The sequence below is a fragment of the Emydura macquarii genome, unplaced genomic scaffold (genome assembly GCF_026122565.2).
Source record: "Emydura macquarii macquarii isolate MOO-44397 ecotype Brisbane River unplaced genomic scaffold, CSIRO-AGI_Emac_v2 contig_2768, whole genome shotgun sequence".
Lineage (NCBI taxonomy): Eukaryota > Metazoa > Chordata > Testudines > Chelidae > Emydura > Emydura macquarii.
In genome coordinates, this window is record NW_027132905.1 from 17,821,492 (window position 1) to 17,845,220 (window position 23,729).

Below are 23,729 nucleotides of genomic sequence, written 5' to 3' on the forward strand. Positions count from 1 at the left end.
AATGAAATAATTTTTTTAACCAGTTGTAGTAATGACCACACTGATGGGTCTGTCTTTCTATTCCTAATACTTATGCTATGCTTACTATACCCTTTTGTCTTTCTTGTCTGTCTATTATATTTCTAATCACCTGGCATTGCAGGAAACACCATTTAAGTTTGTAAGCTTTTAACTGTGGCATTTGTAGATGTGAAATCTTTTCAGTTTAACTTTACAGTTAGACTAATTGGGGTAAACTGAAATTAGTTCCACAGCTGAAGCCATTTCCACTTCTGCACAACTCAAAGAGCAGTGTCTTGTAACAGACTGTGGGATAAACAAGCTGTCTAAACACCAAAGTCTGACTCCCCCTTCACCCATATGTACACAGCTTTTAAGCAATTCATCCTGAAGTAGTAGTAGTAGTAATGAACATTTTATAGCTCTTTGCAAAATGTTAAGTGAAAGAATTCCCAGTAAGAATCCTGCAATATATTCTCAGCAAGCCTAACTGAAATACACTTCTGCTAATTAATTCAGAAGTTGACATTGCATAGAATATTAGTTCTACATTCATTAATGTTTGAACTACACATTGAAGGTGTAAATTGCTATAAAAATGCTAAATATTTTGTTATGAGTAAAACTGAAGTGATAAAGAGGTGTGATTTGGTTTTGAAGGTGGATCACTGGGAGCTGAAACTCCAGAGTTCTGATACTGCCTCTGACTTTGACTCCTTTGTGGCCTTGATCAAGTTAGTCTCTGGCTGAATTTTTCACCGTATGTAAAGTCTGAGTGATAATATTTCATTCATCCTTGCTAAGCATCTGCGAAGGAAGAAATGTTTGTAAATGACTCTGAAGCTGATGAGTGCTGTGTAAGCGCCCAGTTGCATACACGGTGGGTTAGTGATGTCTCTTTCAGGTTGTTTTTGATTTCCTTGTCTGATCAGATTTTTTGCTTTCACAAGTTGAGGAAGTAAGTTCTTATTATAAGAATGTTCTTTATTCCAATCACCTTGCTCATATATCATCTGCAGTTCAGCCTACAGTACGAGAAACCTGCTGGTGGGAGCATGTGTCACCTAGTACCTGTATCTTCAGTTACGAGGCTCTTCTCTTATTTCTTTTCCTTTAGTTGGATATAATTTGCTTGAAATCCAAGCTGTTTTTCCCTTAAAAATATTGAAAAGTGTGTGGAAAGTGTTCCTGTGCTATACCATTGGCTGAAACAAAACTATTTGGTTAAAGATTGCCGCTTTTTTAGGTTAACAAGTAAAACTCCAGTGTAACTGACTTAGACCTCAGTGCTATCCCAGAAATTGAGTTGCAAGGAGTATATTTCACAAATTGAATTGTAATGGTCAGCTGGGACAGCCTGCTGTTTCTATTTTGGCTGAATAGAATAGACCAGAAACAGTGAACTCATCAGGGAAGGTGCTGCAAGAGAAGGTGCTGCTGTGGTGGGGTGAGCATATATCACAGTTGGACACATTACACAAAAAGCAGCTCTTCTGCAGTATGTGCGTAACTATGATTCATGGAGAGGCTGTGTCTGAACATAAACAAAGTTTATTATGGTGACAACAAAAGGAAAGAGATTAGGGTTATAAAACCACTGATGGAAGATATTTGTCTTGTGTGGTAATGAGAAAGCAATAGCTTCAAAGGTACAAAGCCCAGAGATTATAGGGTGCATTATGGTAGCTTTTAGTTCCTGAAGAGAGGGGTTCAAATGTTGGCATAGGTCACAAGTGAAAATGAGTTTGAGGGTTTTTTTCAGCTCCAGTTTCCCAATACAGTTGGACAGCACCAACAGCCCATGCCTATGCCTGGCTGAGGACAGGAATAATAGCTGGTCTGTGTCAAGACTGAGTTGTATCTAAAAAAAAGTTTGTTTGGAACATTTGTGCTTGACTTAAGCTAGTACTGTTAGTCCTTGCCTTTCTTGAGAACTAAATTCACTCCAATTGAAAAACAAGAAGTCTGAAATAATCTATACGTTAGTTTAAAAATTAACTGAATTCTCTGATTATGTTTGCATTGGTAGGGAGCCTTCAGAATGGCAGAAGAAGTGGAACTCAGCCCTATCCAGTCAGCGTTTGAAATGGCAAAGGGAGAGGATGACAAACACATTTTTCAACCCACAATGTTCCTGGAGCCTCAAGAGAATAGCATTAATATGAAGGCACTTGTGATTAAGAAAGTGAAGAAATCTTGCAGCTGCAGCCCAGCCAGAGTTAAAGACCTGATTTTCGGTTTTCTCCCTGTCTTGCAGTGGCTCCCCAAATATCAGCTGAGAGAGTACCTCCTGGGAGATATAATGTCTGGTGTGATAGTGGGTATCTTGCTTGTCCCACAGTCCATTGCCTATTCCCTGTTGGCCAGCCAGGAACCTATATATGGTCTGTACACGTCATTTTTTGCCAGCATTATTTATTTCCTATTTGGTACGTCTCGTCACATCTCAGTCGGCATTTTTGGTGTGCTTTGCCTGATGGTGGGACAGGTAGTGGACCGTGAGGTACAGATTGCTGGGTATGACATAGAACCCAGTGGTCACAGCGGCCTTCACACAGAAATGGTCATTTATGTGAATACCACCACGTTGGCTGTGAACCAGACATCACAACCGCTGTTATGTGATAGAAGTTGCTATGCAATTACTGTAGGAGCCACAGTGACCTTCATAGCTGGAGTTTATCAGGTAAGAGGTGACAAGGTAAATGGGCGTTCTGTGGAAATGCTTCTAATTTTCTTCCTCTCCTCTTTTAGCAATAGTTTAACTCTAATGAAGCCTTGTCTCAGAAGAGACAGTAGCAGTGTTGTTTATAGCAGTAGTGTCCCATGTTGCTGTTCTGATTAAAGGTCCACCAACATTTCCCTTTATACCTGATTCTTAACATTGCCAAAGACTCAACTCCCATTGATTTCATATTATCAATTGCTCAACACATTTTATGGTTTGGCCCTAAATACTTCTTTTCGTTGGTTTATGTTTTGGCCTTAATTTTCACTGGGCCAAAATTTGCAGTATCAGTTTTCAATTGCAGTCTACTTTTTGTTTATTTTAAATTTAATCAGCTTGTAAGCAGCTTTGTGCTTGTAAAATTTTGTTTGTTCAAAGGCAGAACCTTACCATTATTTTAAAGGGATGCTACAAAGATAAAAAAAATCTGTTACTTAATACATTCATTTATTAAAAATGGAAAAGTTTTAAAATCTAGTATTTTTTAACAATTATGCTGTGTTTACCACTTGCATTTTACTGTTTAGCTACTGAAATTAGATCAGCAAGTTTAATTGTGTGGTTCTTGTGCATTAGCAAAATGCTGTTGGGTTTGGGTTTCATAGCATTGTAGAGGAAGGTATACATCCAAAATCATGCACACTCATTTCTGGAGTGCTTACAACTAGTATCCAATACATTGTGGGGGAGAGAAAAAGAAAACATTTCTATGCCAGTCTAGACAATCCTTTTGATATAAAACCTAAGACTTCATCTTACACTACCAGGCAGTGTTGAGTAATTTATATAAGATAGTGGTGGGTTGGGTTTCTGCGAGGCAGTGGGGTTGTGGAGTTGTGAATTGCTGTTAGGTATTTGGCAAAGAACACTCTCTCTGGTCTCTTTACATAAAAAGGTCATATTACTTTACCTGATTTAGATGCTATACATAGAAGAGCAGTTAGCCATGCTTTGCCTAAGGTCTCCCTGCCCACAGTCAATAGAACCTCACTTAACAAACTAAAATATGACTTTAGTATGGTAGCTGTTTGAAGCCCTGACCAAGAACAGGGTCCCTTTGTGTTAGGAACTATACAGACACGTAGTAAAAGACAAGCTCTGCCCCAGGCTTGCCCGAAGTCTCAATAGAAATAAAGGGTGAGGGAAAGGAAGTATTATTATCCGTGTTTTATAGACAAGAAACCGTGAAACAGAGGAGTCCAATGTTACACAGGGAATCTGTGCCAGAGTCAGGAACTAAACCCAGCTCTCGAGTCCCAGTCCAGTGTCAAACCACAAGACCATCCTTTTTCTCAGTAAATTTATGCGGTTATGCCAGTTTCTAGCCATGCCTATATTTTTTATGTTGCCTCAGCTACCTGATGACGTGTGACCAAGGGGGACTGCTTTGTTTCAGCCAAGTGGTGTAAAAGTACCACAGCTGGCAGCTTGTGGGATCCTGGCATGGCAGTTTCCAAGATGGCATCAGGAAAAAGTCCTGTTTGGCCAGTCAAAAGCATTAACAGGCTTTTAGTGGGGGGTTGAAAAGGGAGAAAAACTGAACTTGGTTGTAGGGGGGCCTGTGTTTAACTTACGGAAAGTTTAGTGGGGAAGCAGGGGCACTTAGCTACCACCACTGTGGTTGTGTGAACACAGGTACCTGCAGGAATCTGTAAATCTATCTAGCACTTTCCATCATGGACTTTCTATGGACAGCACCAAAGATTTATTCAGAACCAGATTTCATAAACATGAATAAAAAAACACTTTTAAAATTTGCTTTTACTTGTGTAACCTGAGCATTGTAAGGGTTTCTTTACTCTTTTGCTGAATTAGAAATGCCATGGGTTAGTTGTTAGTGAAAAGGGGAAGCTGGTATTTGACTGGGGTAACACCTTATTTCAGGCTATGAGGAGAAATGCAGGAGAGGCTAAATTGTGGGAGCTGAGCTTTTGTAAAGCCTAAAACCAAGGGGATTTCAAGAATCTGAGAGAGAAGCAACAAAAGTTACAAAATGTAAAAAAGCTTTTCCCCTGTGCTTCCCTCTTATCCTTTAAGGATGCTCTAAGCTATTACTGAGAGTTGAAAGAAACAATGAACAAAATATAAAAATGAGATAAAAAAAATTAAGACTTTGTCTGAAAGCCAATGTCTGATTAGCAATTATGCATCTCATTTAAGGCTGATTGCTAATGATTCTGGCTTGCATATCATTTTGGTGCAATATCCTGCAGAGTCACATATTGTGCCGTATTACCTACATTATCTAATCTTCCTGCTAATTTCCATAATGCTAAGATTTGTACTCTAATCTATTGTGTGTGGTTGGTTCCTTTCAGGTTGCTATGGGCTTCTTTCAAGTGGGCTTTGTCTCAGTATACCTCTCCGATTCCTTACTCAGTGGATTTGTCACAGGTGCCTCATTTACTATATTAACGTCCCAAGCGAAGTATCTCCTAGGCCTAGACATTCCACGCAGCAATGGCATTGGCTCCCTCATAACCACTTGGATAAACATCTTCAAAAACATCCACAAGACCAACATCTGTGACCTCATCACCAGCTTCCTCTGTCTTCTTGTCCTCGTCCCAACCAAAGAGCTGAATGAGCACTTTAAATCTAGGCTCAAGGCCCCAATACCCATTGAACTGGTTGTGATTGTGGCGGCTACGCTGGCATCTCACTTCGGGAAGTTGAAGGAGAATTATGGCTCCAGCATTGCTGGACACATTCCAACTGGGTTCCTGCCACCCCAGCCACCCAAATGGGATCTGATTCCTAGTGTGGCTATGGATGCTGTTGCCATAGCCATTATTGGCTTTGCTATCACCGTGTCCCTCTCTGAGATGTTCGCCAAGAAGCACGGTTACACAGTTAAAGCCAATCAGGAAATGTATGCCATTGGCTTTTGCAACATTATTCCTTCTTTCTTCCACTGCTTCACAACTAGCGCAGCTCTTGCCAAGACTCTTGTCAAAGAGTCAACGGGCTGCAGAACTCAGATCTCCGGTGTGGTGACCGCGTTGGTCATACTATTAGTTCTGCTTTTGATTGCACCTCTCTTCTACTCCCTTCAGAAATGCGTCCTGGGAGTCATAACCATTGTAAACCTCCGAGGAGCCCTGCGGAAGTTCAGGGATCTGCCCAAAATGTGGCATCTGAGCAAAGTGGACACGGTGATCTGGTTAGCCACGATGGCGTCCTCGGCACTAATAAGTACGGAAATCGGCCTGCTGATTGGTGTCTGCTTCTCTATGCTGTGCGTCATTGTGAGGACTCAGACACCAGAGGCACCATTGCTCGGCTGGGTGGCAGAGACTGAAACCTATGAGTCCCTGTCTGCCTACAAGAACCTGAAGACTAAGCCGGGCATCAGGGTTTTCCGTTTTGAAGCTCCTCTCTACTATATCAACAAAGAATATTTTAAATCTGCTCTGTGTAAGCGGACTGGAGTCAACCCAACCCAGGTGAAGGCAGCAAGGAAAAAGGCAGTAAAGCGAATGCTTAAAGAGAAAATGGTGAATTCTGGTGGCAGCCAGACAGATGTCACAACACAGTTTACCACTGAGACATTGGAGTTTCACACCATAGTGATTGACTGCTGTGCAGTACAGTTCTTGGACACAGCAGGGATCCACACGCTTAAAGAGATCTTCAAAGATTATGGGGAGATAGGCATCCAAGTGCTGCTGGCCCAGTGCAATGCCTCTGTGAGGGGTTCCCTGCACCGGGGAGAGTACTTTAAAAAGGAGGAAGAGAACCTCCTCTTCCACAGTGTGCACCAAGCTGTGGACTTTGCGTTGGATGTACATAGGCAAAATGGGTGCTGAGCTGCAGAAGAATAGTGTTGGGAGGGCAACAATTGTGTGTAGGATTAGGGAAAAAAATTGTGGATGTATATGTAAGATGTGTGCACTCGCACAGGTAAAATGCACCGAAGTACAGGGGTGTTGTTTACACACTGTGGAGCAAACAGTGTGCTTTGATGCTTTAATTTTGCCCTGCTGGCTAGGGTGATTAGGTAAGTAGTGCTGAATATAGGCATCCTTAATGTGATCATGATGATACTATTAAACCGATGTTTTTCATCCCTTGTCCCTGTTAAGATATCCATTTCCCAGGATTTACCCACATTTAGATCTGCACCCTTGAGATCCTTATTACAGCAACCATCTTTCTGGATTGGACTTCCTTTTACAGCTGTTAGTGCTTCTCCTTAACTGGCTGAATAGTTTGAGGCAACCGTCTTTTCCTCCCCAGTTCCAGGGCTGGGCACGCTGCCTCCACATCACTCAGCCCTTGTGCTGGCCAAGGAATGAGTGAGCGGGAAAGAAATCCAGCATGGCTTGTTCTCTGACATGACAGGAGAGAGAGTTCTCTGCTCTGTGAGGGCCTGGGCCTGGCTTTCACAAAGAGCTACAATTTCACTCTGAGAAAAAGGAAGTGGCAGGTAGATTCCTTGATGTCTGATTTATGTGCAGCAAGTGAGGAACTGAAGGAACTTCAGGAGTGATTTGAAATCAAAGCACTGTTCCTTTCTGTTAGTGAGGTTAGAAGGTGAGGGCCGCTTTGCGTGTGACTACATGGCAAAAAAATACCCGTGGCAGTGAGTCTCAGAGCCCAGATCTACAGATTTGGGCTCGTATTGTGGTGCTAAAAACAACAGTGTGGATGTTTGAGTTTGGGCTGGAGCTCAGACTTGGAATCCACTCCACCTCTGGTTTCAGAGCCCAAGCTCCAGCCTGAGTTGGCATGTCTACATGGTTATTTTTAGTGCCGTAGTGTGGGTCCGAGTCTCTAGACCCAGGCCCTGAGACTTGCTGCCACATCTGTTTGGTTTTCTTTGCCATTGCCATGTGCCCTTTGTGCTCCTGATTTCGGGCTGAGTGCCTGACTCTGAGGTCGTGAGTCTTTATCCCTAATGGAAGAGCATTGAAGTTTATCTCACTCTCCCACTGTACTGCTGTTATCCAGTGTCAGAGGGATCTGCAGAACAGTTACTCGGTTGGGTCACAAGCCTTTGATTACATGTCTAGTTGCACAGAGTTTAAGCGTCTTTTCAGAATGCAACTTGCTGATGCCTTTCTAGTTTGCCTGTGTTGGGTATATATTATACAGGCAGTTCAGAATGAAATGCTTTAATAAGTAACTTCTTGTAACCATTTCTAATCAAAGATGCCTTGCCACCTACTCCCCTTATCTAGTAGATAAGGTTTGGAGCAATGTTTTTCATATTTACACACATGCCTGTATATTTGTCAGGAAAGTTTGTCTTTTTATGTTGATAATCATGACAGATTTTTATTTAAAGATTTTTAGAGCAGAGTACCAGCGATGGATTGAAACTGTAAGGCAGGCACCATATAGCCTGACTCATGGTTGTATTCAGTTATTTGCCTAGCACTTAAGAGCAGTGGCATGATATAGACAGAGCCCTCCAGAATCATAGGAATTAGAAATGGAAAAGACCTAATCTGTTATTTCCAGTAAAGGATTGTCCCCTGCAGTCAATTTTGTACATCACGCAGATTGAATCATATAAATTGAAATGGTGGGTAAGGTGATATCTTTTACTGGACCAACTTCTATTGGTGAAAGAGACAAGCCACACCAAGCTCTTCTCTATCTTGTCTCTCTGATATCCTGGGACCAAGATGGCTCCAACAACAAGGCAAACAGAAATGAAGATGTACTTTTAGATTATCCATCACATCCCTTATTTTGCAAACTTCATGTGCTGTTCAGTAGAAATTAGGAACTTGTCTCCTTCACACATGCCAGGTAACTGTCTCTATGTAACAGGGAAGGGTTAGTACAAAAGAAAGGGAAATCAGTAACATATCTTCAGCTGAGTTCTATGACAGTATCGCCAACTCCAGACATTCAAAAATCAAGAGTCAGTCCTAAAAATAAAAAAAATCATGACATTGGCTTTAAAATGACAAGGTTAAACAAAAATACATTTTGTCATCTGCTTTCTGAGCCTCTAGGGTACACTAGGACCGTGTTTTCAAACTTTTCTCTGCAGCCATGAGGGCTTGAAACTTTTTTTTTTAACATGAAAGTGAGATGATCATGTAATCACTTGACTCTAAGAGCAGGACCTTTAACAAAAAACACCAATATTGCAGGAGTTGTGATAAAATCACAAGACTTGGCAACTAACTCAGAATCCTCAAATCTTCTGCAGTAGCATATAGGCATTTAGACAAGGTGTGGTGGGATGAAGATTTTTCTGGTTCCTGGGTTAAGAGCTCTAGAACTATTTAAAGTCTTTTTTTTTTAAATTATTCTTTCAGAGAAATGTACTTGATTGACCAAAACATAAAATACTGTAGGTAAGTTCCGGAGTACATGAGACATTAGATTAGAATTATCTTATAATGTGAAGAGTACAAAAAAGCATTCCAAAATAAACTACACTAAACAAGTTCCTTTTTTCAGAGGATTTAAGGATACAATTTAAGATACGTTATGACTTTCTCCACAAAATGTACAATCCTGCACAGCTCTGAGAGAGGGAAATACAACCCAAATTCATCTGTTCTAAAGGCTTGAGCCTGGGCCTGTTTAGATAAGAAATTGCAATTGACTAGATCCTGCTGCCTTTCAGTAGTTTCCATGGCCATGCTCTCCTCAAGTCAGTTTTTCATGAAACTCCAGGAAAAACTTCCTTGGCAGTGTTAAAGAACCAACTTTGTAACAGGAAACAGTAGCTCTTGTCTGAACATCAGTGGGAAAATGTTACGCCTCCAAAGCACTTAGAAATCTAAGCATGCTTCTGTAGTTCACAACATTTACGCTAGTGTCAAGAGATGACAATTTTATCATATGCATAAGGATACTTTCTTGAAGACTTGAGACTGACAGGACTGTATTTAAGTGTGCAAGCCTATATATTCCAGCAGGGGGCTCTGCATGTTCACATATTGTGGAAAGAAAAAAGGCAGCACAGAGTGAGAAATGCAGAGGTTAAGCCCCAGAGGAACTAAGCATGAAAGTAAATGAAATAAAGGAACCCAATATCAGCTAACGCAGAGGCTTGGCTGAATTAACGTCAATGTGATTGTTCACAGAACCATAAAACGTGACTGGAACTTTAATTTTATTCCCTCCATCCCCAAAAAAGCAACTTTAACAGTTTAGTTTTAAATACTGATTAGAATTGCAATGTATTTCAGAACAGAACAATTTTGGAGAAATATAGTCCTTTGGTATATTTTCACTTCCTAGTCGGCGTGGGTTTCTTACAAAATTGCAGCACACTTGTTCAAAACTTCTGCATATTAGCTTTCAAAAGAGAACCATAAAAAACCTCAGGACGTTGGGTGTAGAGCAGTTAATGCAGAGTGATTAAGACACATACAGAACTAATTTATGTTCAGCTAAAATGCATGTTATTTGGACACACTAAGTGCTATTCTTCTACATGGACAACAATGGATTTTTTTCCTCTTATACCCAAAGACCATTATAAATAGATAGAAAACAACAGCTAAATAGAAGAACACCCTTCTGGAGCAATTATGTGTTATACAATAGTGCCATATGTGCAGGTTGTATATTAATATACACAACCCCTGTCAGAAGGGTTCATAGATAAATGTCAAAGTTAGAGAACTGGAAAACTACAAATGTGTACATGGGCACTAAATAAAGATTAAAGTTTACCATTTCACATGTTATGTGCTACTCTACAACTCATCTGGAATATCTTAAAGGAACACAATGACCAAGGTATTTACTATACTTGTTGCACTACAGATGAGGAGGAATCTCTAATGCACTAAAGTCCAACTATGTATGTGTGTGTTGAACTTTTAGTACTTTAGTGATACATTAAAGAAAAGAGGAAATCATTTTTGTCAGCTTGTGGGAATGCATTTTACACTCCAAATTGCAGCAATAATTCTAAGTAATACCTCCAAAATTCTGGATCAGATCCTCATTTGGTGTGAATTGGCCTAGTTTGATTCATTTGAACAGAGCAAGGCAGAGCTACACCAGCAGAGAATTTAGTCCTCTTGATACCAGAAATCCTTAATCCAGCAATCACCAACCTGAATAATGGATTATGAGATCATCAGCACATACATTCATTTTAATGATACAGTATTATGGAAATGAATATTCACATAGTCTCAGTTATAAACCTGCCAAGAGATTTAATCTCTGCTTTTATTTAGAGCTGCTATTTACAGCAGTTTCAATTGCTCCTAATGCAGGTAATGTACTAATAAATGTTTTAGTTGTTTAAATGTTTTGAAACTCAAACAGGTTGCAATCTACTTATTAATAAAAAATAATAAATGTACTGCAGTGAGTTACATGGCTCTAATTTTAATTCTGGGTTTATGATCACATCGTTAGCCCTGGTCTTGTGCTTTGTAATGGCCCTCGGTGAAATAATTTCCTTGTAAATCACTGCAGCCCCATCCATTATTTTCTAATTCATTGCAAGATGTGGGCCTTAAGCATTTGTTTCCCACGCTTTATTGTAAAAAGACATGGCATATGACTGACTGTAATCAAGAGTCCCATTGTCTTTGGAGATACTGCTGTTACCTATAACCATTTACCCATTTTTAATGCTAAATCTTTTAATACTATGATCCAAAGCTACTGGATGAAGAGTTTAAAAGAAAAAATGAACCTGATACCTGAAGAAAAGGGGGAGGAAATTATTGGGTGGATGTGAGGGAGTTCAAAGTCTAGACATACCATTATTCATAACTTCTCCCCACGTTTAGATCAGAAGGCATTCTCTGTAACCTCACGCAGCACCATAAGCATTTGAAAAATGTGTTGAGCAACACAAATAATAGGTCACCCAGGAAAGTCAAACCAGAAGTGTCTTTATTGTGAGGGCTAGTATGAAATTGGTTTCTCTGTGCATGTGTAGCTCTGTGCCTTATTCCACAGTCAGTGTAGGAACAGTGCAGGGTCCTGACTAGTTACTGTTGAATGCTGCCATGTGGGTCACAGCATTGCAGTACATATGTGCTATGTGCAGTAGGGGTTCTTTGTTATGAGGGTCATTTATTTGTGTATTGTTCAGTATAATTCTGTACTCTCAGGTCTCCCAGTCTAGACTGCTGGGCTTGCAGTTCTCCTGCACTCTGTCAGGTTGTAGCAACTAATAGAAAGTTATACTCCAGCCTGCCCAAGTGTCCAGTCGTGCCTCTATATCTTCTTGTTGCTGCTGTTTGAGTTACTAACAAACAACTTAAAACTCATCATATACTGCCAGTGAGTCTAAGATGCTCAATCAAGATGTTGCAGGTGGCAAGGTACCTGTAAAAGTATTTGGAATCCAAGGACTATGATTCAGTAAAAATCACCTTTTGCCTTTCACAGTCTCATGCTGAACTCCACTGTGAATTCTGGCTGCATTGGCTCCTAGCCTAGATCTCCATTGTTTTTAGTGCTAGAAGAAAACCATAGAAGTTTAAAGCAAGAAAAGATCCATTAGGTCATTGACTGAATCCTCTCAGCAATGTAGGATGGTTCCTTTCAATGCATTGCCTAATGGTTTTTTCTCTCTGCTTTTGGAGAGGCAAGGAAATAATGACCAAGGCCAGGACTACACTAAAAGTTAGGTCAACCAGGCTGCATTGCTTAGGAGAGTGAAAAATCCACACCCCTGAGTGACATAGTTAAGCTGACCTAAGCTCCAGTGTAGACAGCACTAACTACCACCTCTTGGGGAGGTGGATTAACTACAGTGGGAGAACCTACACTTAAAAGGTTTTATTGACATGTCTATGTGAGTTAGGGGTGTCATTTTACTGATACAGTTGTGCCACTAAAAGTCCTAATGTAGGCACAGATATTCTGGTGTAAGGCACTTTATACAAGTATACCTTAGAGCTTATTTTGCTTTGCTGAATCTGAATAAGCTAAACAGGCATAAGTGCTTTTATAATGGTATAATTGCATCCACACTAGGGGAATTTTGTAGCCTTAACTATGTTGGTGTAGTTAAGTAGCAAAACTTTGAAGTGTAGACAGGGTGCTTGGCATGTGCTTTACTTTATATACTGAATAATCCTCGCTTCCAATCTAACTCTAACATGACCTGAAAACTGATTTTTGGACTCACTTTTACTTTTGATGCCATTAAATAGTAGAAAACTGGGTCTGGAACCAGGTAAAATAACTGCTATTTAAAACAAATATATATTGTTTAATGACAGGATGTTTTTAGTACTTTTGCACTTCATATTCTATAGATACTGTCAGACAGTTGGACAGTAGGCCATATTACTGCCTCTCTAAACTGGAGGTATATAAAATGTTAGTGCATTTAAGATGCTTGAATTAAGTAGACTTACTGCCAAACTTAATCTAAGATTTTTTACTAGCTAACTTCTAGCTTTAGGAAGAAAAACATTTATAGGGGGAATATGGGCTGGGAAATGGTCAAAGGTAGCCAAAGCTTCTTTATGGAGACTGAGCAGCTTAGCAGCTTCTTGATTCATTGGACTCATCTTTTGGAATTTTGTATCACAGAATAAATCAAAGCCACATTTTCCTAAGTGGAAATGACAAGTTTTATCACTACCTTTTTCAAATTTTGGAATACATTTAAGCAAACAAAACCTCAAATAGTTAAACATTTCACAGTAGGAAGCAGATCTTCCCATTTTACAAAAGATGTTTTATGTTTAACAAGAATGTTTTGAAATGTATTGTACTATGAACCAAATAACTTATTTTTGTACTATTTGCACAATGGATGTTTTGATACTGACCTGATGATCTACTACATTTACCAGAAATCAAGCTTAGAAGAATTTAAATAGCTGGGGAAAGCCATTAAGTGATCTAGTCTCATTCCTTTGTTCACTTGTACCTTGTTAATATAAACTGTACCTCTGCATCAAAACGACAGAAGAGCCCTGATGTTTGAACATCTTATTTTTCACCAAAAAGCTGTACAAATTTGCCAAATGTTTGTATAACGTGGGTTATATTTTGTCAGTCTCTGTATTTTGCCTTACTATAGAAAAATTGTTTCAATGTTTGTTTTGTATGTTGTTGAGCTCCCTATATTATCTCCAGCTGTTAAACTGTACTGATAATTTTTTTAATGCCAGTGTGCCTTATGAAAGAGTGGCTGCGGAGAAACAATCAACACAAGAATTGTATCAGTTTTAGTAAACGTTTTTGTCCACATTTAAAAAGAGGAAGTTTAGAATTTTTCACTTCTCGATGTTTACGCTCTTTTCATCTGGGTATTAAGCAAGTACAGATATAAATGTTAAAGTCCAATTACAGATGTTACATGAACCACTAGTCCCTCATTCTTTAGACAGCAGTTTCCACCAAAAGCCATTATCAGTGATGACATGTACAGCTCTTTTTTGCCTAAATTAGTTGAAAATTCAGTGACAAAGTAACATTTTCATACTCAGAATGTAACAGCACAGTCTCCTATATTTAATTTTATATATACACACATACACACAGTTCTACATGAACATGAATCGTGGTGTTAGAAAGTGCTCATTGAAGGTGGCTGGCTAATGCTGCATGGACAGAGGCAAGCTTTCACCTCAGTCCAGCCTTCAGTGCTTCATGTTGCTATGCCACTGTGCATCTCCTCAGCAGATACGATCATTTATAACACGTTGGGTGATTTTTTTGAGATGTGTACAAATGACCCCTGGTGACGAGGCTCAAGTCTCCAAATGGGATCATAATTCAATGCAAGACAAGAGTGAGTGGAGTAGTGTCATGTTAGGGGTCAACCTAAGGGGTCGCACTAAGTCACATGAAGTTTTGTTGTGGGTTTCTTTTTTAAGATCTTATAACACTTGTCGTAGAGCGAATGAAGCAGGGATTCCATCTCTATATCTCTTGAGCTCTTCATCTGCCTTGTGCCCTGGAGCCTAACACAGAGACACACATGGTGTGAACACTTTAAGCTAGATCGTTAGCAGGTCTGAATTGTCATGGCTCCCTTGGCCCTTTCTCTGTGGAATAAAACCACTAGCTGTTCAGGGGGGAACAGCTTATGAGCCTTTTTATATAGGGGAAGCTTTTGGTGGTGAGAAAAATTCACCAGCCTGTTCCTTTCACGTCGTACATAAGAAGCCATTAGTTATTTTATATAAGTCATCTTTATGGAATGATGTTTATGTGCCCATTGATTGGGCACCTGGGCACGACAAATTAAAAAACAAACATTAAATTAAGCTACCCACAACCGAGAATGCAAAAAGGTCCGTCCCTAAAGTGTCCAATTCAACATAAACAAAACTTCCCCAGAGAGGAATCATAGTCAAACTAGTGCTAGGCCAAAAAGTGTGCCATGCACTGGAAGGTCCATGAACCTGGGCTATTGGTTAGACCACACAACAGGGCAAGTTTCACAGTCATCCTTCACAGACATTGGCCTGCGTCCATATTCCATGCTAGGATGCTAATCTTCCTCCTCTTATCCTCTCTTGGAGAGGTGGAGCATGTCCCTCTGGTCTCTGTTCTCTCATCCTTGCACTCTTCCCTTTTAATTTGTTCTCGTGATATCTCTGCTCATGGCCTACAATAGAAACTGAAGGCTGCTGAAAATATGATCCCTGTTTTTCCCCGTATCAACTTGGATGTTCAGCAACTTTGAATCAGGCGTGCCCAAGCACAGAACAAAGTTTGCGACATAGCCACACCTAGAATCCAAGTCTCTGGACTGCCAGTCCTTTGTCCTAATCCACTGGTCCATGTTACCTCCCCTCTGTGCATTCTGAGAGATTATCTGCAGTGAGGAGAGACTGGAAAGAGGCAATAATGGGGCATGGAAAACATGAACGGGGCTGGGTATTGCAGGGAGTGAAAGGTGTTTTGTGAATTAGGCACCAGTCCCAGATCACAAGAGGAGAAAGGACATTACTAATATTTATTAAACTGGTGTTTCTGTTCACTGGGAAGAGCTGTCTACTGATGCCATCTTCAGCTAGAAGGACAAGCTGAACTTTGAAGCCTGTATGTGGGCATTACTGAAATGTTTTTATTTCAAAATCCCTTGTTCCTTATGATACAGTCTGTGACCTGTCCATGCCTAGGATAGCCACCTGAAAATGCCAAGGTCAGGGCAGGCTGCAAAAGGAGAGCAGATTCTCCCAGCACTGGTGGGTGACACTGAAGTCAGACTTCCCAACCAGCCACAAACAATGCTTCTGATTCCCCACACTGGTTATCAAGAAGCCAAAATAAAGATACACACAGCCCCCTTTACCGCATTTCAGTCTCTGGCTCCCAATCAGCCCCTAGTTCCAGTAAAGAGACCAGTTATTTAAAACTCTATGCTCTTTACTAAAAAGCTTCTTCTGACCCCAAAGGGTCAGCCACAGTACCAGATCAATATAAGTTTGGATCTTACCCAAAATACCACGCTGCCAGCCAATCCTTTAGTAACTAAAACTAAAGGTTTATTATAAAATGTGGAGTTTGCAGGCTTATATAGTCCCTCTGGTGAACATCCAATACCTGGATGGGTCTCAGTCCTTTGATTCACAGCTTCAGTTATAGATGAACTGATCCAGAGGAGGGAAGACTAAATAGTCCATGTGCAGAGTTTGTTCAAATTTTCCCATGAGAATTAGCAGGGTGATTCTAGGCTGGTGCTGGGATCTCAGTCTTGCAATCCAAACTTTCCCTGACAAGCTTGGACAGATTTGAGATAAAAAGGATCAGTCCCCTAGAGTCTTTTATCGATCCATGCAGGCTGACCAATACTTTCTTGACAGCAAGTATCTCCTTGAACGATCAACAGATGATTACTTGGGACTCTGAAGTACCAGCTCCTATGTCCTGAGCAAACCAGTATCCAGTAACATTAGCACAAGGTAACTGGCCATTAACAACCATTCACAGGTATTCACTACTTAAACTTCAAAGAGAAATATAAACACTAGTATTGTTGCATTCAAAATTCCATCTAAATGTTCTTATGTTCTTTTGAACTCTTAATCAATAGAACAGTGACAGACAGGAAAGCAGTTTATCTACCTTGCTAACCTCTAACAAGAGAGACGTAAATAACATCCAGTAACTACCAACGATACACTTGCATATCAAAGCTCTAGTCTACTTATAAAGAATGACCCTCACTACACTTGTATTTTCTTATAATATATCTTGAAAGGTCAGCGTTGGGCCATACAACTTGCAAAGTTGCTTGGCTGTTTTGGGCCTAGCATCACACAATCCCTAAAATACACAAGCCAAATGCAGTTTCTCTTTCATGCAGACACCACAAATTCTTTTTCTCCCTAACTACCCACAAAATACTTCATGTCACCAGAGCTTTGCTTTCAATGGAAATTTTGTACAATCCTATCTGAAGATGTGGCATTGCTGACTCTGTACAGGTGAATAACTGGGGTCTAGTACCATCACTGTTGGAGCAGCAGAGGTGTACTGTACAATTGTTAGCTGGTGCATTGCTGGATCTGTACTGATGTACTGTACTAGCTCTGTATAATTGGTGGCTGGCACTATACTGTACTCAGGTGTACATACAGGTGTATAGCACAATTGGTAACTGTTATATTAGGCACTTTTATAGCTACCTATAGGATGAAATAAAGGTCAGTGTGGCACTAGTCGGACTAAAGCTGCCTAGGCATGAAAGGATTGATCAAAAACCATGAGCAGCAAAGCTAAGTAGAAGCCAGCTAATCAGATTCCTTCAGGAAGTGCCGAGAGATTCCCTTGGCACAATTCCCCTTGTTTACCAAACAAACTCTTTAGATATTGGCAATGCTGCTATCCACTAGGAGTATTTGTCTAAACCTTTCCAATCATCCCTAATGGGCAGAACAAGTTTTTACTGAAATATCCCTCTTGAATGTTATTTGTTTTCAAAATACAACTGTTTGGCTGGCTCCACTGTTATGATCAGTCAGAGCTAGATAAAAGGACCAACAGCTTGGATGGATTATCTAGTTCTCTTCTCAATGGGAGCAAGATACAATCCAGGAAGAGGACCAGGAAACAGGTTTGTGACTTTTTGCCTCATGCATTCTCTTCTCTTTGCTCTTATTTTGAGGTAAGATGGCGAGTGGGAAGCAGCTTGGGAGATGCAGAGGCTCTCCCTTCAGGTAGCTCATGGACACAGAGATGTGCACACTGTCACTGCTGTGGCAAAGGCATCTCCTGCTCCTCGTGATACCAGGGGTAAATTGTCATGGGGTATCCACAGGGAGAAAGCCACAGAGCTGAAAAAATGAAACAGGGAAGGGGGAAGTGATCTAGAGGGCAGTGTCATTTGATTTCCAAATTGCAACCCTGCAACTTCTCGGTGCAGTGGGGTGACTTGAGGAATCCTAGCTTTGAATTTCCTGCCTTTGGTTGGGTCAGACTGGTCAAATGACTGGAAAATAATATAGCCTGTATTTTAATATAAAGTAGCATTACTGCAATGAAACAGTGGTAGATGCTTTAGGAAACTCACAGATAGGTTATATTTCCATTTGAGCAAGTACAAGTATATGAGACACTGAGCCAAATACATCTCGCCTCTGAAGACTGAGCCTGCCATGGACCATTGTACCTGGACGACACTGCTCAAAGGGAGCTTGCTAACCTTGTTGTCCACCAATTGTCAGGCAGTATCTCTGACTGCTGGGAACTGCACCAGACAGGAATACCCACCTCACCATAAGGCATGATTTACGGTGTGTCTGTATATGAAAATTAACCCAGAAAAAGCTTTAAAGCAGATTAACAATTCCTGATTAACTCCATGTGTGGATGCTCTTATTCTGAAGTAAAAGAGTTTTATTTACACAGTGGATTAAAGTAGATTAAGCTAATTCAGAATAAAGGCATTTTTATTCTGGAATAAGGGTTTCCACACATGGAGTTAATCAGGAATAGCTGCTAGGGAATAACTCCCTGTGGGCTGGTGCACTGTAGCCCCAAAATAAATCAAGGATGCAACATTCAGTCCCTTTTCTCCTGGGACATCTTTATGGGAATGTATAGAGTCCAAACAGAACAGAACAGCAGTCACAAGTTATGTCACAAGTCACACACACCAGTTATGACCAACCATCATAGACCTGTGGGCAGGGCTCCAGCTCACACACAGCTGTTCCCCCATCTGCTGCCAGATGAGCAGCCCTTTATATTTATTGTGCGCCCTCTGGTAGTTAGGGCTAACTGGTTGCTGCATTAACCCTTTGGGGTTAGGGCTAGGGAGCACCTTTTAGCCTGTCACATTCCTGGTATTATAGACAAACTATGAGAATGAAAAAGGCATTATAAGGGGCTCAGTCTTCAAGTTTACCCATCAGAAGGGTATGCAAATGTGAAATGAATACTCCTCATGCCCTTAGTATGCTGAACTAATGTATATGTTTTCTAGAACTGCTCATATTTCTGTAGAAATGTAATTTCAATGAAATATGGCTTCTGCAAAAATTAAATTTTTCAGAAAAAATATTTTTGATGCAATTTTCTTTTCTTTAAAAGTAACAAACCAAAAATCTGTTATTTTTTTAAACCGATTTTTTTTTTAAACAACATTTTTGAGGATTTGGGGTTTTGTAGAAAAATGGAAAATTTTCACAGGATATTTTGATACAAATGAAGAAAAAAGTTTTCAAAATTTCCAGCAGAAATAATTGACATATTTTGACCAGCTCTGATGCCCTCATAATCAAACACCATAACCACTTAATTTCATCTGCTTGGACAGAAGGGGTCTCTCCTCCCGTGCTAAAGAGGTTTGCTGGCAGGAACTGATTTTTCTGATGCTTATCTGCTCCCTGGATTCAGAGAGAGCTGCAGCAGCCAGAAGACTGGAGCTGGTTGCATTGTTAACAAAAAACTCAGTTTACCAATATTTATGTAAATGCCAGCTCAATACAGTTAATGGGGTCATTACTTATCGTATGTGAGTGTTCAGATACTGCTAAGCATTCATGACAGTGTTCACTAATCTCTAAAATTTCACTAAAGTTTATCACAATTCATAGCAAAACATATTACTCACAATTCAATATTCTCCTCTTTGAAAGCTCACTCAATCAGGGAAGAGAAGCACAATAGCCCATGATTTCAGTAGCCAGTCATACAGTACAAATACCAAATAGCATCTAATAGGCTAAGAGTTATTTGTCAAAAGTAATGCTATCAAGTAACAAGGATCAACAGAAACCAGGTTTGGTTTACAAATGATTTGCTAACCAAAAAAAAGCATAGAGCCATGTGGGAACTAGAATTTCCATTTTGTGGAGGATTCCATGATTTCAAAAGTTGTTCTGATCCAAATCAAAATAAAAACAAAGAATTTCAAATATTTCCCATGAAATGAAATTTCTGGAAAAAAAAATTCAGGACAATTGACACATTTTGTTTGGATTTAGACTTTTACAAATTTTAATAGACTCATAGACTTTAAGGTCAGAAGGGACCATCGTGATCACCTAGTCTGACCAGAGTCACCTAGTCTGCACCTCACCCACCCACTCCTGAAATATACCCCTAGCCTCTAGCTGAGTTACTGAAGTCCTCAAATCATGGTTTAAAGACTTCAAGTTACACAGACTCCATCATTTACACTAGTTTAAACCTGCAAGTGACCTGTGCCTCATGCTGCAAAGGAAGGCGAAAAGCTTCCAAGGTCTCTGCAATCTGACCCAGGGGGAAAATTCCTGCCAAACCCATCAGTTAGACCCTGAGTATGTGGGCGATCCACCAACCAGGCATCTGGGAAAGAATTCTCTGTAGTAACTCAGAGCTCTCCCCTCTAATGTCCCATCAACGGCCATTGGCAAAAGACAATTCTAGATGAAAAGTCATTTCAAAATAAAAAATCAAGATGCTCTGTTCTGAAAAGGTTGATCGCTGTGTTTGGATTTTATTGAAATGCTTTTTTTCAATTTTCCCCCCCAAAACTAAATTTCTTCAAAATCAACACATTCCTGGGGGAAATTTCAGTTTTAATGAAATGACATTTTCTGATGGAAAAACAAAATGTTGTACAAGCTCCATTCCTACATTTGTAACAAGCACTGGGCCTGATTCTCCATTGCCCTGTGCCTCAGGCAGTCATTGACACCAGCATCAATTGGATGTAAAGCACAACTATTCTGATGTGGTAGCATTTCAGATTGCTTTGTACTCATTTTGCACTGATTTAAATGACTACATACGAAGTGCAATGGTGCAATAGTAATTTATTATGCAATAAATAGATTGAACATCTTATAAAATCAAGAAGATTTTATAACTGATTTGTGTCAAATTGTTGCTTTGCAATTTATTTGTGTTTTGCGCATGAGCCCTGAGGCCAGGCGGAACACATTTATATAAACCCCCCAAATAAATATATTAATGAGCATCTCTGCTGTCCTCTCTTAAGCCCCCAGGAGCAATGGAGGCTGCCACAACCAAGATGTTTAAGCAGAGCAAAGAAACACTGAGATCCTTTGCACCACAAGATTCATGTTTTCGCTACATACATGTCACATTAGAGGAACATGAGCCCACAAGTCTTAGCACCAAGGAGATCATCCTGAAGAAAGCCAAAGAAGCTTGCAAGTGAAATTGCCAAAATGTCCTCACTTTCTTCCTCAAGCTGCTTCCGGTGTTGGAGTGGCTTCCCCGTTACAGAAGCAAGGAACAGTTGCTTGGGGTTGCCATCTCTGGATTACTGGTTGGGATAGTTGCCATCCACAGTCAATCTCCTACTCCCTCTTAGAAAGACAGGATCCCATCTATGGACTCTACACCAACTTCTTCTGTTCCATCATTTACTTTGCCATGGCGACCTTGTGCCATAATTCTGTCAGCTCCTTTGGTGTCCTGTGCCTGATGATTGGGGAATCTGCAGCTTCATCTAGCAGCGTATGCAGATGGTAACCGGCTCTGCATTGCTAATGAATCCCTCATTGCTCAGCAATGGGACAGCCATCTGTGACAGAAGCTGCTATCACACTGGCAATTTCCTTAATTTTCCTTATTGGTCTTCACCAGGTATGGTTGTTTCATTATTATTCTGTTCCTCACTGTGTTCTCCCTCAGGTAGGGACTGGCCTGAACTAAGCATTCCTAAATCGTAGGAACTTCACAATCCAAGCCTTGATTCACATCTAAATTTTCATAATTAATGATAGTGATACTTAGCTCTGATCTTTAGAAAGGTTCAAACCAAGATGCTTGAGCCACCCAACCTCATGCTTTGGGGGATTTAGAAACCCAGATCTGAATATTTTGAAATGTTGGGACATCAGTTTATTTCTCTCCCACATAATGGGCCAGATCCTTGCATCTGGCTGAGCTGTGTTTAGGGCAGGAGCTAAGATGGGGAGAAGATGGCTCTAAGGCTGCTCTTCATGCCCCAATCCTGAAGCTGAGTTACCCCCTGGCATAACTTAAATCAGTTTTGGAGCTGCCCTAAATCATGCTAGTAGTAACCTCTTCTCCCCACCCCCAAGGACCATCATGCCAGCAGGGGATTGCTGGAATGCAATGTGCTCCAGCCACGCCCCCTCCTGCCCTTGGCTTGACGCTGACATGTCCTCTTTACCATGGCAGCTGAAAACACATCATGCAGAGTTGGCTACATTGGCTTTTAGCTACCTGGGGACTCTGAAACGCTACTTTGGGCTGCTTACGCAATGCAGTGCTGCCAGAAGGGGGGCTGAGGATCTGGCTCTGTCCTGGGATGCCACGATGTTAACTGATCACAGTCATTTGCCATCAGGAAATAGTGGCAGCAGCCCTGGAGGCTTTTCTGGAGCCACTGAACACAAGCAAACCGTATAACCCTCTCTGGCTAGCTAGATCTAGACTAACTACAAATAACAATCTCTGTATTGTAGCAGTTTACTCTCGTGAATGCCCAGTAGATAAAAGAGCCTGTGACTTTAAAGTGAAATCTTTCCTCGGTCACTCGCTCTTGACTTTAAAACCAACACTAAGGGTACAACTGGCTCTGTTTTAAGGTCCTTCTAGGAGTTTTCCAGCTGGGCTTCATAGCTGTATACCTGTCAGAACCCCTCCTGAGTGGCTTTGTGACCGGATCCTCTCTGATCATCCTCACTTCTCAGATGAAGTATCTCCTAGGGCTGAAGATCCCTCGCCATGAGGGGGGTGGGATCCCTTTATCCTGACCTGGGTTGAGATCTTCTGGTACATCCAGAAAACCGACATCTGTGACCTGGTCACCAGCCTGATTGCTTTGGTGATCATTGTGTCAGTCAAGGAGATCAATGCCCGGTACAAGGACAAGATGAAGGCCCTGCTTCCCATGGAGTTTCTGGTGGTCATTGCGGGCACTTTGCTTTTCTTTGGTTTGAGAAGCAATACAAGTCTGCCATTTGTGGGAACATCCCCACTGGTTTCCAGACACCCACTCTACCAGACGTGCGCCTGTTTTCCAGTCTCGCAGGTGATGCTCTGCCCATTGTTATCATTGGCTTTGCCACAACAGTCTCTCTAGCAGAAATCTTTGCCAAAAAGCATGGCTACACCTCCCGGGCTAACCAAGAGATGATCACCATTGGTGTGTGCAGCCTGGTACCCTCTTTCTTTCACTGCTTTGCTAGTTCTGCAGCCTTGGCCAAGGCCCTGCTCAAGGAATCCACAGGGGCACCAGCAGCAGCACCCCTGAGATTGTGTGGGAAAATGGAGTGATTTGAGGAAGCCTAGTCTAGAATGAATGGTGGATTTGAATTAAACCTCATGCTTCAGGGGTAAAGTTGTTCTCTAACTATTAGTGATCAGGATGAGACCTGATGTGAGGCACATCTGCCTACTGCATGGTTTCTTCTGAAGCAGCTGGTGTTGGCCACTGTCCGAGAGAGGTAACTGGATGGGATGGCCCTGGGGTCTGATCCAGTCTGGCAATTCTTATGCTGCTATCCCATAATAAAGGACATTTGGAAAAAGCCAGTAAAATGATCAGTGTAATGTGCATTGACAAGCGACTTCTGTTATTTATAAAGAACATATTTATTTATGTCTCTGCTAAGTGCGCCCCCTGTCCTTTCCCTCTTCTGACATCTCCTTT

At 40.9% G+C, this 23,729-nt stretch overlaps 1 protein-coding gene and 1 pseudogene across 1 annotated transcript; both read left to right on the top strand.

The window, feature by feature from the left end:
• Positions 1–1,995: 1,995 nt before the first annotated feature.
• Positions 1,996–13,885, top strand: SLC26A2 (solute carrier family 26 member 2). Its single transcript, XM_067566698.1, has 2 exons — positions 1,996–2,686; positions 5,047–13,885. The coding sequence occupies exons 1-2, from the start codon at positions 2,042–2,044 to the stop codon at positions 6,535–6,537; spliced, it is 2,136 nt and encodes a 711-aa protein (XP_067422799.1). The 5' UTR covers positions 1,996–2,041; the 3' UTR covers positions 6,538–13,885.
• Positions 11,968–23,353, top strand: LOC137165130 (sulfate transporter-like; annotated as a pseudogene).
• The last annotated feature ends 376 nt before the right edge of the window (positions 23,354–23,729 follow it).

What these genes read in the sequence shown, in the direction of transcription:
- SLC26A2 (XM_067566698.1), top strand. Translation starts at nt 2,042, where the DNA reads ATGGCAGAAGAAGTGGAACTCAGCCCTATCCAGTCAGCGTTTGAAATG. An exon ending in TCATAGCTGGAGTTTATCAG is followed by an intron (nt 2,687 to 5,046) that starts GTAAGAGGTGAC and finishes GGTTCCTTTCAG; the next exon opens with GTTGCTATGGGCTTCTTTCA.